This window comes from Eretmochelys imbricata, chromosome 1 (genome assembly GCF_965152235.1).
Source record: "Eretmochelys imbricata isolate rEreImb1 chromosome 1, rEreImb1.hap1, whole genome shotgun sequence".
Taxonomy (NCBI): domain Eukaryota; kingdom Metazoa; phylum Chordata; order Testudines; family Cheloniidae; genus Eretmochelys; species Eretmochelys imbricata.
The window spans coordinates 14,716,626-14,734,091 of NC_135572.1; the positions used below are offsets into that span (position 1 = coordinate 14,716,626).

General features: G+C 45.3%; 1 protein-coding gene and 2 non-coding genes across 4 annotated transcripts; all 3 read left to right on the forward strand.

The window, feature by feature from the left end:
• Window positions 1-2,754: 2,754 nt before the first annotated feature.
• On the forward strand, window positions 2,755-12,776 carry RPS3 (ribosomal protein S3). Of its 2 annotated transcripts, none has more exons than XM_077841111.1 (7): window positions 2,755-2,843; window positions 4,017-4,147; window positions 4,516-4,609; window positions 6,117-6,211; window positions 7,647-7,834; window positions 10,892-11,088; window positions 11,524-12,776. In XM_077841111.1, exons 1-6 carry the CDS (start codon window positions 2,814-2,816, stop codon window positions 11,083-11,085), a joined length of 732 nt encoding a protein of 243 aa, XP_077697237.1. In that variant the 5' UTR covers window positions 2,755-2,813; the 3' UTR covers window positions 11,086-11,088; window positions 11,524-12,776. The 2 variants fall into 2 exon arrangements, with proteins under 2 accessions (XP_077697237.1, XP_077697158.1); XM_077841032.1 differs by having other exon boundaries at window positions 12,705-12,776.
• On the forward strand, window positions 7,106-7,256 carry LOC144259780 (small nucleolar RNA SNORD15). Its single transcript, XR_013344913.1, has one exon. It is a non-coding gene; the product is annotated as a small nucleolar RNA SNORD15 (small nucleolar RNA).
• Window positions 10,412-10,559, forward strand: LOC144259779 (small nucleolar RNA SNORD15). The gene has a single exon (XR_013344912.1). It is a non-coding gene; the product is annotated as a small nucleolar RNA SNORD15 (small nucleolar RNA).
• Window positions 12,777-17,466: the final 4,690 nt, after the last annotated feature.

Genomic DNA, 17,466 nt, shown 5'->3' on the forward strand with positions numbered 1-17,466 from the left:
GCTGACTGGAGCCGCCAGGGTCCCTTTTCAACCAGGTGTTCCACTCAAAGCTAATGTACTCAATGCTTTTTTTGCCTCTGTTTTCACTAACAAGGACAGCTCCCAGACTGCTACGCTGGGCATCACAAAATGGGGAAGAGATGGCCAGCCCTCTGTGGAGATAGAGGTGGTTAGGGACTATTTAGAAAAGCTGGATGTGCACAAGTCCATGGGGCCGGACGAGTTGCATCCGAGAGTGCTGAAGGAATTGGCGGCTGTGATTGCAGAGCCATTGGCCATTATCTTTGAAAACTCGTGGCGAACCGGGGAAGTCCCGGATGACTGGAAAAAGGCTAATGTAGTGCCAATCTTTAAAAAAGGGAAGAAGGAGGATCCTGGGAACTACAGGCCAGTCAGCCTCACCTCAGTCCCTGGAAAAATCATGGAGCAGGTCCTCAAAGAATCAATCTTGAAGTACTTGCATGAAAGGAAAGTGATCAGGAACAGCCAGCATGGATTCACCAAGGGAAGGTCATGCCTGACTAATCTAATCGCCTTTTATCATGAGATTACTGGTTCTGTGGATGAAGGGAAAGCAGTGGATGTATTGTTTCTTGACTTTAGCAAAGCTTTTGACACGGTCTCCCACAGTATTCTTGTCAGCAAGTTAAGGAAGTATAGGCTGGATGAATGCACTATAGGGTGGGTAGAAAGCTGGCTAGATTGTCGGGCTCAACGGGTAGTGATCAATGGCTCCATGTCTAGTTGGCAGCCGGTGTCAAGTGGAGTGCCCCAGGGGTCGGTCCTGGGGCCGGTTTTGTTCAATATCTTCATAAATGATCTGGAGGATGGTGTGGATTGCACTCTCAGCAAATTTGCGGACGATACTAAACTGGGAGGAGTGGTAGATACGCTGGAGGGGAGGGATAGGATACAGAAGGACCTAGACAAATTGGAGGATTGGGCCAAAAGAAATCTGATGAGGTTCAATAAGGATAAGTGCAGGGTCCTGCACTTAGGACGGAAGAATCCAATGCACCGCTACAGACTAGGGACCGAATGGCTAGGCAGCAGTTCTGCGGAAAAGGACCTAGGGGTGACAGTGGACGAGAAGCTGGATATGAGTCAGCAGTGTGCCCTTGTTGCCAAGAAGGCCAATGGCATTTTGGGATGTATACGTAGGGGCATAGCGAGCAGATCGAGGGACGTGATCGTCCCCCTCTATTCGACATTGGTGAGGCCTCATCTGGAGTACTGTGTCCAGTTTTGGGCCCCACACTACAAGAAGGATGTGGATAAATTGGAGAGAGTCCAGCGAAGGGCAACAAAAATGATTAGGGGTCTAGAACACATGACTTATGAGGAGAGGCTGAGGGAGCTGGGATTGTTTAGCCTGCAGAAGAGAAGAATGAGGGGGGATTTGATAGCTGCTTTCAACTACCTGAAAGGGGGTTCCAAAGAGGATGGCTCTAGACTGTTCTCAATGGTAGCAGATGACAGAACGAGGAGTAATGGCCTCAAGTTGCAGTGGGGGAGGTTTAGATTGGATATTAGGAAAAACTTTTTCACTAAGAGGGTGGTGAAACACTGGAATGCGTTGCCTAGGGAGGTGGTGGAATCTCCTTCCTTGGAAGTTTTTAAGGTCAGGCTTGACAAAGCCCTGGCTGGGATGATTTAACTGGGAATTGGTCCTGCTTCGAGCAGGGGGTTGGACTAGATGACCTTCAGGGGTCCCTTCCAACCCTGATATTCTATGATTCTATGATTCAAAATCCGGTCACCTGGTCTCCCTACAGTATCTCCACCCTCTTCCTCCTGGCTGTACACAGTAGAGGTCTCTATCTCAGGCTCTGCTGAGGTATCCATGGTGATCTGTGGGGTGCTGGGGGAGTTTCCGCCAAGTACGGCATGCAGGTCATTGTAAAAGAAGACTGTCTGGGGCTCAGACTCCGAACGATTGCTGTGCTCCCTGCCCTTGTGGTACGCCTGCTGCAGTTCCTTCGTGTTCACGTGGCAATGCCGCTGGTCCCTGTCATACCCCTTTGTCTGCATCCCTCGTGCAATATGCGCATAGATGTCCATGTTGCTGGGGCTGGTCTGGAGCTGTGTCAGCACGGCCTCTTCTCCTCACAGGCCCAAGACTATCTCTTGTCTACACCGGCTCGGAGCGTGTCTGGTGGGTGGAGCTGGCATGGTTGGCTGAGCAGTCACACATGAGAAGAGAGAGCTGCTAACGTGTGCTTGCTAGGGAAAAGACATTTCACTAATGTGTGTGGGGGGGGAAGGGGGTGTTTAAAGCGCAGGGCGGCTTCTGTTGTCCGTGCCCCCTGGGCCGTGGAGTTCACGAAGTGCTGGAGGACAGTTAGGTCGAGACTTGCACCGCGCCGTGCTCACTCGTACACCATGGCTTCGTGCCGGTCAGGGAGGTGGGGTTACTGTGCCGCTGTCTCCGAGCTCTTACGGCGGCCGGGAAGGAACATGCAGGGAGATGCGTCCGTGTGCCTCGATAGGTCGGTGCGTGGTAATTTACGCCAACTTCACTTTATATTGCAGACCCCCAGTTAATCTGGAGTAAGAGTGTCCACACAGCGCTTTGGCCTGAAAGACCCACACCTGTCCCTAGTGAGTGTGGTACCGGCGCGAGCGGACACAAGCCCTGACCCCCTGCCCTCAGAGCACGGCGGGGGGGGCTGTTCCTGAGGAAGACTACATTTCCCAACCGCCCCTGCGAGCCCACGTGACCGGCCGCGGCCCAATGGCAAGTGGCCAGGGGACCTTATATCCTCCCCCGGGCGGGGGGGCCTCTTCCTTTCGCCGGGGCGGCGCGACGCAAGATGGCGGTGCAGATCTCCAAGAAGCGCAAGGTGAGCGCGGCGGGCGGCCCCCAGCGGCCGCGGAGCCCGGCCACAGCGGCCGGGCTGGGAGCCGGGGAGCGCCCGGCAGGGCCCGGGCAGCGGGGCGGGGCTGCCGGGGCGGCGGCGGGGGCGGATGGAGACGGATGAAAGGCCGGGCCCGGCCGGGCGCAACATGGCGGCTCCCTGCGGCGCGTGGGGCTGGGGCCTGGGGGAGGCCGGCTCCCCAGCCCGCGGCGCGGAGCCTGTGCGGGGCTGGAAGGAGGCGCCGGGGAGGCGGCCCGGAAGCGCCCCGCTCCCGGGGCGGCCGCTGGCAGGAGAGTCGAGCCGCCCGCGTGGCTGAAAGCAGCTGCTCGTTCCCGCTTGCGTAGAGGCCAGGGCTCCGCTCCGCGCTTGGCCCCTGGGCAGAGGGTCCCCGCGTTGGGGAAGCGGGTTTCAGGCCCCTTGGGGCGAGGGCCGGTGTCCTATCAGAGCGTATAAACCTTTCGCTCTTTCCTCCCTGCAGCAGAACAGCCAGACAGTGTTTCCTCCCTGCAGCAGAACAGCTAGACAGCGTTTCATAAAGTGGGCCCTGGAGCTGGCAGAGTAAAACTCAGATTTCCAGTGAGTTTGGTCTGCGGAGCTTATCAGAAGTGGAGACACGTAGGGTTAAGGCCTTGGTCACCCCAGGGCTAGTAACCTGGTGTGAAACCCTCTGACGTCCATAACTAACACAGATGCAAAGTAGGGATCAAATCATGCCAAACTTGTAACCAGGTGTAATGTTTCCTGTCAAGTGTTTTCAGGGTCAGGGCCCGGGTTTAAGCAGTAAAACTACTTATTGATTAGGGGTAGTCTGAAATAATTAACTTCTTAAAATTCACACTGGCTAGGAAGAGCTACCATTTGGAAAAGTGAAACAAAGCATGGTTTTATCAGCCAGTTTTGAGCTTGGTTTTAGCTGGATTTGTTTGAAGTCTTGGTCTGATCATTATTAAGGGATTACACTGATGTTAGAAGTGTAGTCTCTAAAGCAGGGTTGAGACAAATTTGGCCTTGCATAGGGAGTGTTTTTGCTGTTCTGTGAAGATAAATGTAGACTCTGAGCTGTTCAGCCAGCACCTTCAACCAGCAATGAAACTTTACTTAGAAAACTTATTTGTGAACTGTTAAACATAGCTTGACTTGTTCTGTTTTCTGTTTTAGTTTGTCGCTGATGGTATCTTCAAAGCTGAGCTAAATGAGTTTCTGACTCGTGAGTTGGCTGAAGATGGATACTCTGGAGTAGAGGTCCGAGTTACTCCAACGAGGACTGAAATTATCATCCTTGCTACCAGGTAATTGAAACTTGCTTCTTATTCTTTCACAGCGTTCATCAGTAGCCAGAATCTGTGACACTTGTGTATAATCCTGCTATACGTGACCGTATTTCTTTGGAAAGATGGTAACCAGAAAATGTGAATGAAATTAAGAAATGGTGAATAAGTGCCCATATATTAGGGGAAACTTCCTTGTGATGAGGGTAGACTGTGGAATTGTCTCTGGGAATGATTGTAATCCCCATTTAGTCGGTCATTTAAAACTAGACTTGGCACAGAAATATACTGTAGTAAGACTGGTACATTGGCATGGAGAAAAAATTAAATCCTCAAATAGGTTTTACTTCACAGCTACAGATTTCAATAAACGTGTTTACTTTATTCAGAACACAAAACGTTCTTGGTGAGAAGGGACGCCGAATCCGTGAGCTGACTGCTGTTGTACAGAAAAGGTTTGGATTTCCTGAAGGAAGCGTTGAGGTAAGTGGCTTTTCTCTTTTTATTGTCTCATTTTCTGATGATACTTTAAAATGAGCCTTGATGTTGCTTTTGATTACATCAGGTCTAGAAAAGGCATTAATTTAATGTGACAACAATTTAAGTCACACATCTGTCTGCATATGTGTTATCAACAGTCATCACAAGTAAGGTTTAATAGTATTGGATATGAGGCATTAGATTTTCACTTTTTCTCACCAGCAATGGAGATGCATTGGTGCTAGAAGACCAAAAATGGGGAATGTATTATGACCTGTAGCAGGTTTGAGTTAGAATGGATCCTTGTTAGCTAGTGCTACCGGTTCTTGTCTTTTACTTCATGCAAAACTGATGGCTTCTGTTGGTCGGGGGTTCTCAAACTGCGGGTCGGGACCCCTCAGGGGGTTGCAAGGTGTCAGCCTCCACCCCAAATCCCACTTTGCCTCCAGCATTTATAATGGTGTTAAATATATATAAAAATGTTATTAATGCATAAGGGGGGGTCGCACTCGGAGGCTTGCTATGTGAAAGGGGTCACCAGTATGAAAGTTTTGAGAACCACTGCTGCTGATTATTGTAACTAGTTTGTGAAACTCATTGTCACAAGGTACCTTTGAGGCCTAGATTGTGATGGGTAACAGCATCCAGAGTACAGCAGTAAGAATTAAAACAGAGTTTGCAAGGACTGTAAAACTGGGTCCATTTGTAAGAGCAAAAACTGTTATCTGATGGAGTTTAGGAAGAAACTTTTCCTCTCTGGAGGCTATTACATAGTTGCCTACCATGTTTCCTCTAAAGAATCTGCTGCTAGCTACTGTTGGAGATGCTGCTGCTGGTAGGATCTGTGTTAATGCGATTCTTAGCTTTCTTTTCCCCATCACACAAAGCTAATTGTTTTATGGAACTTTGATTAAACTTCAGTGGGAGAAATTGCCAGGTGACTGTGACCATGTTGACTTTTGTCCTGTGCTTTGCTTAGGACATTACACTTTCAACCTCACTTTCTGACTGTGATCTCTTTATTAAGCTTTCAATTGTCCCAGAGTGCTGGGCATGTCTGGTAGGATGCTCCTCCAAGCACAGCCCAGCATACCATAGCCACCCTGCAGGATGCATCACCAGCGCTGTCCATAGTTGGACACCTCTGGAAGATTGCACCTCCAGGGCTGTCTAACATTCTGGGCTGTCTAACGTTCTGGGCTGGCTTGGTAGGATTGCACCTCCAGGACTGCACCAAGCATGCCTTAATGGTGCCTTGGTTTTCAAAGGAGCATCACTAGGATGTCTCAGCTCAACATGAGGAGCAGAGGACAAACACCAAAGCACCACAATCTGTTGTCTAAGGGTAAAGATCCAGCAGGTATGTAAGTATCAAGGAACTTAGTGGGTTACTGGATGCAAAGGAGAGGGGAGCACAGAGGGCAGTTGAGGCTCCTGTTATCTATATGCATGAAGTCTGCTAACCTTCACTGTTGTAACTGTTTCTGAGCACTTGTTCCTTGTTTTGTAGCTCTATGCTGAGAAGGTGGCCACAAGAGGTCTTTGTGCTATTGCCCAAGCAGAATCCTTGCGTTACAAACTTCTGGGAGGTTTAGCAGTGCGTCGGTAAGTGCAGAAGTGTAATAAAATGGTCTGTAGATGTAAAAGAGTAAAGTGACTGGGAGCACTGTGGGTTCTGATCCCAGCTCTGACACTTGCTCTGTGGCTTTGAGGAAAATTCTTTAACCACTGTGTTTGTGGACTGGGACTAATGCATGCATTATGCAGGTTAAGTTAGGATTGACAGAATAAAGCTGTAAAGTGATATTATCTAATTTTTCCTGAATATTAATTATCTAGGTGGTAAATTTCAGAGTAGCAGCCGTGTTAGTCTGTATCCGCAAAAAGAAAAGCAGTACTTGTGGCACCTTAGAGACTAACAAATTTATTTGTTGCATCCGATGAAGTGAGCTGTAGTTCACGAAAGCTTATGCTCAAATAAATTTGTTAGTCTCTAAGCTTTCGTGAGCTACAGCTCGCTTCATCGGATGCAACAAATAAATTTGTTAGTCTCTAAGATGCCAGAAGTACTCTGGTAGATTTCTTATTTCAAAAGTAGATTTTTTTTTTTAAAAAAAAAAAAAAGCCACTGTTACACTCCAGCAAACTTAAAACAAATTTTAATTAGTTTATTTGAACTGCCATTTCTGTGTTGTGTTTAAACACAAGGCTGTTGATAGCACATAGCATAACTAAGTATTAAATAAAACATGATTTGTTTAGGGCTGTCACAATTGGCAATAAAATTCGCTATTAGTTTTAATATAGAACTTGCCCTGTTACTGAGGGGATTAGTAAGAGAGTGCAGGCTAAGTCAAACATGAAAAGCTTATATTTACACCCATTTATTTGGAATGGTGGGGGCGAAATATTAGCAAAGATGGCGTTTCGGTCTCAAACAAAGCTGTGTAGGAAATGAATTGTGGTTTAAATGACCTGTGGTCTCACATGTTAAGATCCCTTCAGTGATGATACGATGACGAGTCAGAAAAGGGATATGTATCCTGTTAAGTGTACCCTTTGTAGTGTCATGTTCTGTGATGCTGCGCTTGGGTTCCTTGGCAGGATGGTCCTGTTCAGTGAATGATTTAGAGGCATTTGTCTGAGAAGGGATGGAGAGCCAGAATTTTCCACCTCAATAGGCTGTCCAGTGCTTTTATTTTATGTAATTACATGTAGTAGCAACCAGAGCCCATTGTGCTGAGCAGTGCACAATGCCCATAACATCTAAGCATAAGGTGAAGCAGGCACAGAATTCCCACTCTTGGAACTCTGGAGTGAAATTATTAGAAAAATTGCGTAAAAGTGAACAAGGCTGTGGGGCTGACAATGCTGCAACAGTCCCCTTTGGTGAAACTTACCTTTAACGAGAGCTGGATTTTTGGATCGGAATTTGATGGTTATGGAGGGTTTAGTTGGCACATTCCACAGCCATATCCTCTACTTGTGCAGTACACAGTGCTCTCTACAACCACTGAGTAGCTCTTTTCACTCCCCAAAGAGCCTGCTATGGCGTCCTCCGCTTCATCATGGAGAGTGGTGCTAAGGGTTGTGAGGTGGTGGTGTCTGGTAAACTCAGAGGCCAGCGAGCCAAGTCTATGAAGTTTGTGGATGGCCTGATGATCCACAGTGGAGATCCAGTAAACTACTATGTCGATACAGCTGTGCGCCACGTCCTCCTCAGGCAGGGTGAGTGTTTGGAATATGTATCCCCTTGCAATTGGCTGGCTCCCTGTATTCGCACTTAGTACCAGACAATCCTAAGTGCTGCCACTCTGCTGCTCCTTGGCAGCGTCCCTGCTGTCTGACAGCTACAGGAGTGGTCACTCCCAGAATTGCAGTGCATTTTCTGTTGCGCAGAGTATTCAGCTCTAACTGCTGCTAGTTCCTGGTACTTGTAATGCTGTTTTGCCTTTTGAAATTACAAGCCCTTACAGTCTGGGGCTGTCTTCTGTTTCACACATTTTGTCTAATGTGGCGCATCGTCTGCTCTTGTCCTATATAAATAAATTGGAAATACACGTTAAACTGTCTTCAGCTGCCAGTAAAATTCCTAGTTAGCAAGTTATGACTGGTGCTTAGTAGTACCGTACTATGGGTCAGCACATCAGCTGGTTGTGTTTTCCTGCAGCAGCATTGCCTATCAGTTAGTCAGTCACTTTGGATATGTATACATCTATATTCAAAGTTTCTAATCGTTAGCCCAGAAAATACATACATTTTTCACAGTGCTGTATAGATTGTTCCTGTAATCCCTTTGGGAGGAGATAGGACAATATTATCCCAATCATGCAGATGGGGAAAGTGGGACTTGCCCGAGTTTACACAGTAACTGGCAGTCAGGTTTTCCAGCAAGCTAGACTCTGCTGTCTCTTGATGTAAGGCTTGATGATCAGACATGGACTTTAAAAGTGAGCTGCAAAAGGAAAATGAGCTTTTATGCTTCAAGAGATAAAGGAGGCCTGCAAGGACTTTTGTTTCAGAAATACTGAGGTTGGATTGTAGCATTTTTGTTGGAGGATTCTCTAGAACAGTTGTTCTCAGCCTTTTCCGTGTGATAATCCGATGTGACAACAGAAAGTTCTGGGACTCTCCCATCTAGCCATAAAGAAAGGCAGGGCAAGCTGGTTTGCGATCCCAGGTTGAGTACCTGTGCTGCAAGGGTGTCTCTACACTGCAGCCAGGAGTAAAACTCCCAGACTGGCAGTGTGACTAAAAATAAGAGTGATTTTTTTAAATTTTTTTTTAGTTGGCTTGATTTTTTTTATTATTTTATTTTATTTTTAATCCTGTTTGAAATGAAATGAAATCTGAATTTAATACAAAATATTTTAAGGCCTAAATTTGTTGTACTCTCTTAAAACATTTTAAATAAATAAATATTCTGAATACATGAGCCTGTAGTTGAGTTAAGGCTGCCTTTCTATATAAAGAAAGAAATCCAGGAAAACATCTAACTTTTGAGGTCATGCTTTATAAACATGGCACAACTGGTAATGAACTATAGTAAGGGCTTGATCCTGTGGGGGCCCTAGGAGCGGTGCGAGTGTGTACAAGACACTGGCAAAGTGACTTGCAAGACTGTCATTTTCAAGAAACTTAGTGAGTAGGATCTTAAGCTCCAGTCACTTTCACTTAGACATACTTGAAAATTTTCCCCTGACTGACCTGAAATAATCAGTGCAATTCACTGACTACAGTGAATTCCTCTGTGTAATAAATCATTTAGTTGTAAATGTGAAACGTATTCTGATAAGTGTTGTATGCTGTTCTGTATTTAAATTCCAGTTACCATCCTAATGTAGCTTGACGCAAATTGTGCTACGAGTTCATTATCTAGTAAAGAAGCAATATATCATTCTCCACTTTCTAACATACTAAAAACGTACAGTTAATAATCTGAAACTAGAAACTAAATCATTCTTAAATAAATGTTGGTTGTTGTATAGCCTCCTAGGTAGCAAAAAGATGTACCAAATCTAGTGTAAAGGCTCTAGTTGTAAATAAACGTGTATTAAGGGTTATATCAACCAATGAGAGTGCACCTTTCTGTAGCAGAGAACTGAAGTACAAATGGAAAAGTTGTTTAAAATAGATTTAAATCGAGGCCTTCCACTTGGTGATATAAATAATTGTTTAAATCGCTCTGGTTTAAATCAATCCTCCTGCAGCCAGTGTAGACTGACTTGAGCTAGTGCGCTAAAAGTAGCCATGTGCATATTGCAGCTGAGGCTGGAACTTGGGCTCTCAAGTGTAGGGGTCAGGTGTAGCTGAGCCCTGCTGGCGCGAGTCTGTCGCCCTGGGCTGGGAGGCTCACTTCAACCAGCAGTGGGGGCAATGCCCTAGGTGACTGAAGAGCTACTGGAATTAGTGAGACTGAAATCTAAGTAGTTGAGAGAAGAAAGGATTTTAAGTCACTGTTCAAAACGTGTTAGCTACCTACTTAACCCCTGTTCCTGAGAAGCATTTGAGATAAAATTATGTCTTTGGTTTTATAAAATACCACTGAAAGCCAAGTAGTCCCACCCCAGATCTCTAATCATCCCAGGGCTCCTGGCAGAAACAAAATGCAAGACTAGATAGTCCTGATATTTTTTCCTATGGTAAAAAGCATGAGGAAGAATGTAAAAGTCTTTCAGGTCTATATAATTAAAGCTTCAAAAAGGATGCAAACTATTTTTTACTCTTCGGGTCACTAAGTGATTGTCACATGTGAGCGAACAGTCCTTGAACATGAGATGAGAGCAGTTATCTTACCTGATATCCCTTCAGTGATGATACGATGACGAGTCAGAAAGGACATTTCTTGTGTAAGTGTAGCCTGTTCAGTGCCATGTTCTTTGGTACTGTGCTTAGGTTACCTTAGCAGAGTGTCCTGTTCATTGGATGATTTTGAGGCATTTGTCTGAGAAGGGATACAGAGACTATTTATAAATTAGCACAGGAAACTGGGGCTTAAAGCTCCCACTTTGTGAGAGAGCAGTGCATGAAATGATGAAAGGAAAATTACTGGACTAGTTTTGTTCCATGCCTTCGTACGCCTAAAGGGTGTTGTTAATTCACACTAATAACTGAGTCCTAGTACAGATTACCCAAAGTGTAAGTTTTATGTGGATGTTGGAAGCTCCCACTGAATAAACATGGCAATGTTTTAGAACTTGTATCAGTTCAGCATCTGAATGTATACAGAGCATCTTATCTCCTTTAAATGCAATGACCACAGTTACAATATTGCACTTTTTTCAGGTGTGCTGGGTATTAAAGTAAAGATTATGTTGCCTTGGGACCCAAGTGGGAAGATTGGACCCAAGAAACCGCTGCCAGACCATGTCAGCATTGTGGAGCCCAAGGAAGAGATCTTACCCACCACACCCATCTCAGAGCAGAAGGGTGGCAAACCAGAACAGCCAGCCATGCCTCAGCCAGTTCCCACTGCATAATGGGTAAGTGACTTGATCTGTGACTCTGAAATGGTAGAAACTAGTGTGATGCCCATCAGAAATGATCATTTTTATTCTAGCAAAGATAACAGTAAGGGCTACCAAGCCTCATGCTTTGAGGTAGAGATTGATCTTCTGCTGGAGTCAGGAACAAACAAAGTTAGATGCATTATCTGAGTTTCTCCAAAGAATTCTGTGTGGCCCTGTGGCCAGAATGGGACACATGCAGGGCATTAAACCATTGGTCTGTTCAGGAATAATGCTCCTATGTTGCTTTGAAAATCAGCATTAAGCCACAAATCTGCTAATCTGTCAAATGTAAAATAAAATTTTAAAAAGTTGAGTACAGAAATACATGGGCTGTTATAAAGACTGACCTGTTCAATCAGTAGCTCCCAACCATCCTGTCGCTCTGTATTTGTTCCTCTCCATTTCTAGGGTGCACCCAGTCTTTGACTGCAAGGTCAGTTGCTACAGTGCAGGGTCTGGGGTGATGGAGTGGAAAGTAAGGGCAATAGGTAAGGAACCTAGTTTTGTGAAGTGTTTGAGGCGATTGTGGTGGGTGGAGCACTGTGTAACTCCATACCATTGCTGCATTACTAAACCAGTTAACGGCAGCCCTTCAGTGAAGATATGATGATGAGTCTGAAAAGAGATATTTGTCCAAGTGCCCTGTACCATGTTATGTTCTATATCATGGATTTCAGGACCTTGAGTCAGAGTCCTTGACTGATCACTTCTGGGTTATTTGTCTGAGAAGGGTTATAGCAAAAGAGGCCTCAAACTTAGTGCTCAGACACTAACGGTGAAATTCCAACAAGGATGAAAACTGAGTTATACTTCTTAGGAATCCTTACCCAACGTTTCCCATGATACTCTACCCTGACCTTTTTCCTCTTTTCTGCCAGCTGGTATACTTGGGATAACCTGCCTTGTGATATGAACCCAACTCTCTGTCAGAAACTTCTGAAAGCACCTGTATCGTTCACACCTATACTATGCCACAGTCTGTAAAATTTGCACCATCTTTTCTCCTTATACCAGCTCATGTTCTAAGATTTCAAACACTTCATAGATTTAACCAATAAAGTGCAGGTCTATTCAGTGACTGTAATGATACAATCTCACTCAATAGTTCTGTTCCTGTGTGTATTCAGTCATAGCTGCAAACATGTCCGGATATTTTTTCTCCTGTTGAAGCAGTTTACAAACAAATACAACAAATCACTGGATCATTGATCCCTGCTTCAGGAATTTTATTTGTAAAATCGAAGTATACTTAACGCTCGTTACATTTGCTTGGATTACTTTGGTCCCTTAATTTGTAATCTGACCGATCATTAGAGGCAATGACAAGTGTGTGGATAATGCTAGGGAAGTAAAGGGGACCATTTGTACTGAGTGAAACCACAATTGCTTTCACAATCATGTCAGGAATCCGCCTCCCTGAGCTCGTTTTAGATCTGTTACAGTGGTGGAATGCTGTGGCCTGGCTGGTAATGGATTGCAGTCCAGGGGAGCGTCAGACCAGCAGGATATTTTGGGGTCAGGATGACTAATAACTTTACAGTGATCACTGAAATTTGTGCTCTCGTTAAGTGTTTTGTTTTTTGTTGTAGGATTTTTCAACACTTGGAAGGAGAAGGTGGACTGTGGCCCGTGAAAGGATCTTAATAAAATCATAAAAGACAGTGTAATGTGGAGACTCTTCTTTTGATCAGTGTAGGTCTTTAAAAGTTTTGCCTCCAAGTTCTCTGGAAATTTTGCCCATCCCAAGTTCCTTTTTTTCCTACCACCTTTTGGGGTGAACTGTCAGATGTCAAGCTAAACAGAATCAGGCCGGGTCAGTGTGCTTCTCTGACTCTGGCCACAGTCTGGTGCGTAGGCCTCACGAATGTCCCTTAAATTGGAGTTATGACTCCTCGGTGACACTGATTTTATGCCAAGTGACTTAAAAAAGGGCCGGCAGTGCGGATGTTAATCCTAGTTGCGGAAATGCACTTGGAGACATCTTCACTTCAGCATTGCTGTGTGCTGTTAGCCAGCTGCTTTTTGGTGTTCGGTAAAGTTCACGCCCAAAAGCATTTTGTGAAAGAGGCTACATGAGTTTGGTGTATTGAGGCTTGCAGTTTTTTAAACTCTTGGAGATTTTAATGAATTGAGAGTTCAGTATGAACCCTGAGATGCAAAATTTTTGTAACCTCTTAGGAGTTGAAGGTGGTTCTACGTGGCACTGGAAAGAGCTTTTTTCATTTGGATTTGCGGTAAAATAGGAATTGAAGTGTGTTGTGATTTTTTTCATCATCTCTGTACAAAAGAAACCTTTTTAATGGACTGGCTCCAGGTCTGTAGGATAAACTCAAGTAGTAGATCTTACTGTATTCGAAAATACAACTAAACTGTTCCCTGGCGAGAATTTCATTGGTGTTTACTCAGCATACAGTAGTGTATGCCAGGTCTAAGTCTTTGCGTTAGATTGCTCTGGGAATTCAGCAAGTTAGGAGGTATGAATTTCCTCTCATTTAAACCTGACTCTCCTTGTATATGTTAAAGACCACTGTTTCTGAACTGGCAGGGGGTTGGAGAAAACGTATTCATGAAACGTAGGTGAGGAGAACAAAAGGCAATTGGGTCATTAAATCTTTAAATCTTACTGCAACCCGAAGAGAAAAATCTTGCTCCCCCCCTTCCCACAACACCCTTACCCATAAAGGTCAATGTTTCTTTTGTCAACCTCTTCAAGCACATGCAAATTACATAGGTGTATCATTGATACATTTACTCTTTTATGGTAAATGAAAGGATTGTGAAAATGTCTTTGAATAAGAGGTCATGACTGAGAGATACTGCACTAGCCAGCGTTTCTCAAATGTGGCCACTGAAGGCTTTTCTTGCGGCCACAGATTCCTGGGTGATTATTTGGGGGGTGGGGGAGCAGTGGCCCCTCCTCTAGGACCACTAGCAGGGGTTGGGTCCTTCTCTTTCTCTCCTCTTCCCCCCCCCCCAAAGCCACAAATGCTGGAGGATCAGGCAGCCAGAGTGAGATCCCCACCTTCCCAGGGGTGGTGGGGCTTGGACTTCTGGCTTCAGCCCTAGGGTGGTGGGCTGCAGGCTCCGGCTGTGGGGCTTTGGGCTCTGGGACCCAGCCCTGCGACAGCGGGTGCCAGCCCTGACCTCCCCTCCCCTCCGTTGTCCCTGGCCCTCATTGCCTCTCTGCCTATCTCCCCATCCAGGGCTTACTTTGTTCCTCCACTTGCTGGGGCTGAGTAAATTTGCTGTGAAAAGTGATACTTGTATGTTAATACCACTTTTTCGCTGCCTCCCAGCTAGCTAGCAAGTCTGCTTCTGTGAAAAGTGATAGTAACAAACATACAAATATGGCTTTTCACAGCAGCAGACTTCCTAGCCACCAGGTCTAATTTTTTTTAAAAAGCAACCAAAACAAAAAACAAGAACATGCAAAGCACCTTATTTGTGTTTCAATCCTGTGTAAGTCCAGGAAAAAATGGAGACCACTGCAATTATTTTTATTATTGAGTTTGCAGAAAGCCCTGTGTAAATAAATATATATAAATTTACAATGATTTGAACATGTTTTTTCTAAAGTTAATCAAGTATTTAAGGAAAAATTGTCAGAGTGGCCACCAGCAAGAATTGGTGGCCGCACTTAGACCACAAAAAGAAGTGTTGTGAGAACCCCTGCACTAAGCAGACAATTACAGGGCAGCTGTGCTCCCTCCCCCTGTGAGCACTGGAGAATCAGCTCTTGGGTTGTCAGTCGGGCATGTCCGAAACTTATTTGGTATACTGGAGTATACGAAAGAAAATAATACTTAAAATAGCTTCTGCTACATTATGCAAGGCTGTCCAACTATCTTAAATATAATATCCAGGCCTATATAAGAGCCTTGAGCCAAGGAGCATAGCTTACACTGGTCTATACATTTGCGCCACTGTGGAAGCTATAATAGTCAGTTCAGTAACAGGCTTTTAACCATGAATTCCACATGTCTTTGCTAACTTCATTTGTTAGACTGAAAAGTGTGTATCCATTCCTAACACTGGATATAATGCATTAGGCTACCTACAGTTTTTAGGTTCACAGTGGAAATAAATAGTTGAACTCTGCATTATAAATTCCTGGTAGGCGCTCTGATTCTTATCTCATTTAGGTGCCTCTTAATCTACATATTGCTGTGATAAAATGAGAAATACTGAAATGTGAAAATTCTCCCAGTGTTATATAGGGCATATGGGCTGGGACATTAGCACTCCCCTTGAGCCTTGTTCTTGTGCAAAAAAAATACTGTAGCCAGAAGTGTTGTGCAATCAAAAGAGGGAAAGAGAGAGTGGTTAATGGGATTTCACTAGTAGCCTGTAACTGGTCCATATGCTTAAAAGAAACCCTATGTGCTACAGCCATGCAGGGGAAGTGCCAGGTAGATGCCATGGATTAGGGAAGTAAGGAATACTTGATTACCCTGCCCTAGTACCCTTCCCATTGTTGCCCTGTGCTGCAAAAACAGAATTTCTTATAAAGATACGGTAAACTACTTCTAAAAGGAAAAACGCCTTTGTGGCCAGAAGGTGTCAGTAGAGTAGTTGGTCTACGTTTTAGGGCCAGAAGGGACATTTTAGCATAACCTGTATAACACAAGCCTGGGCATTTCACCCGGTTACTCTTGTAAATGTATTCATCTCAATCCTGCTTGCTAGAGTTATGCTAATAAAAATATTAAGTTTCAGAACCACTGAATACATACATTTGCTGAGAATTTTACCATTCTTGAAGAAAATTCATTTTAATAAGTTAGAGCAATTCTTCTGTCATCTTAACAGGTTTGCTCTCTTGGTTGACTATAGATCCTATTGTTTGCATTCTAATAGTACCTTGAGGCTCCAATTAGGAGAGAGATGTACTTGTCCTGGCTGCTGTACAAATGTATAAAAGACCTACTGCATCAGTGTGTTTGCTAAATGACTGTAGTGACAGATTTACTCTTGCAAACCATCAGACTAGATAATCTAATGATCCCTTCTAGCCTTAAACTCCTGTGGCGAGAAAGGGCTGGCGGCAGTCCTCTCTCCCCATCGCAGCCTGCACCCCAAACCCCTCATCTCTGGCTTCACCCCAGAGCTTGCACCCCAACCCTCTGCCCCAGCCCTACCACATACATTTTATGTGCACCAATATGAAGGTGATGTGTGTCACATCACTTCCACATTGGTGCACATAGCAAAATTCATTCCACACATGGGTGGGAAAAATTAAAGGGAACGCTGGCCCCATGGGTCTTTCCTGCAGTCACAACAGTCTCCTGGGCAGAGATGGGGCAGGGGGCAAAGCTGCAGCCCTTCCCTGCAGCACCCAGTTGCTCTGGGAGCAGGCTTCAGCCTCCTGCAGCCTCAGCCAGGCCCAGTTGCTCTGGCACTGGGCTTCACTCTATTTCTCCCCCTCCCTTCCTGTCTTCAGCCTCAGGACTCTGGGGGTGGGCATGAGCACCCCCCACTTCAGCCTTGGGGCTCTGACAGCAGGCTCTGGTCCTCAGCTCAGGGCAGAGGGACTTCAGGAAGGACAGCCTTACTAGGTGCTGTGGCAAGGAGCAGTGTAAGTATGAGGTGTGAGGCTGCAGGATGGAGCTTGGGGCAATGGGGGGGAAGCAGTGGTGCCCAGGAGGGTGATGGGGAGCTGTGGAGGTCTGGGGTAGGCAGCAGGGGCCAGGGGTGATGGGGAGCCGTGGAGGTCTGGGGTAGGCAGCAGGGGCCAGAGGTGATAGGTGGGGAACTGGGGGAGTTGCCAGGGGCGCCAAAATACAACTACATTATTGAGTCTGCAAAATAAAATTAAAAAAAAAAACCCTACATCAATCAATTACAATGATTTGGCCATGAATATGTGCATATTTAATTAAGTTAATAATTTGAGGAACATTTCTAAGAGCCACCACCAGCAAGAGTCGATGGCTGCAGTCTGAGGCCACCAAAATTTTTGTTGTGAGAAGCCCTGAACTAAATCGTTACCTACGGCTTGGCCTGCTCTTGAAAATACCAGCATAGGAATGTTGGGCAAGGCTGTGAAGCTAGCATGCCCCTGACTGATACAACCTGCAGGGTACATGCAGCTACGCTGCTGGAAGAGTGCTTCTTTCAGCTTCGCTATCATTTGGGGGAGCCGTGGTATTCCTGCAGCAACAGAAAACACCACGGTCGGTGTAGGCTGCGTCTGGACTACAGGGCTTTACCTAAACTCTGAGACTAGAACTCTTTGTCAGCTAGATGAAAAGCCTAACATAACACCATCCAAGAGCTGGAAATTCAGCAGCAAAATTCAAATTGAAAATAAGACACATTTGTAACAGTGTGGGTGACTATTTGTATTAC

Coding starts and splice junctions, on each gene's coding strand:
- RPS3 (XM_077841111.1), top strand. CDS start 2,814: ATGGCGGTGCAGATCTCCAAGAAGCGCAAG. Junction 4,148..4,515: donor ATTATCATCCTTGCTACCAG/GTAATTGAAACT, acceptor TACTTTATTCAG/AACACAAAACGTTCTTGGTG. Junction 7,835..10,891: donor CCACGTCCTCCTCAGGCAGG/GTGAGTGTTTGG, acceptor CACTTTTTTCAG/GTGTGCTGGGTATTAAAGTA.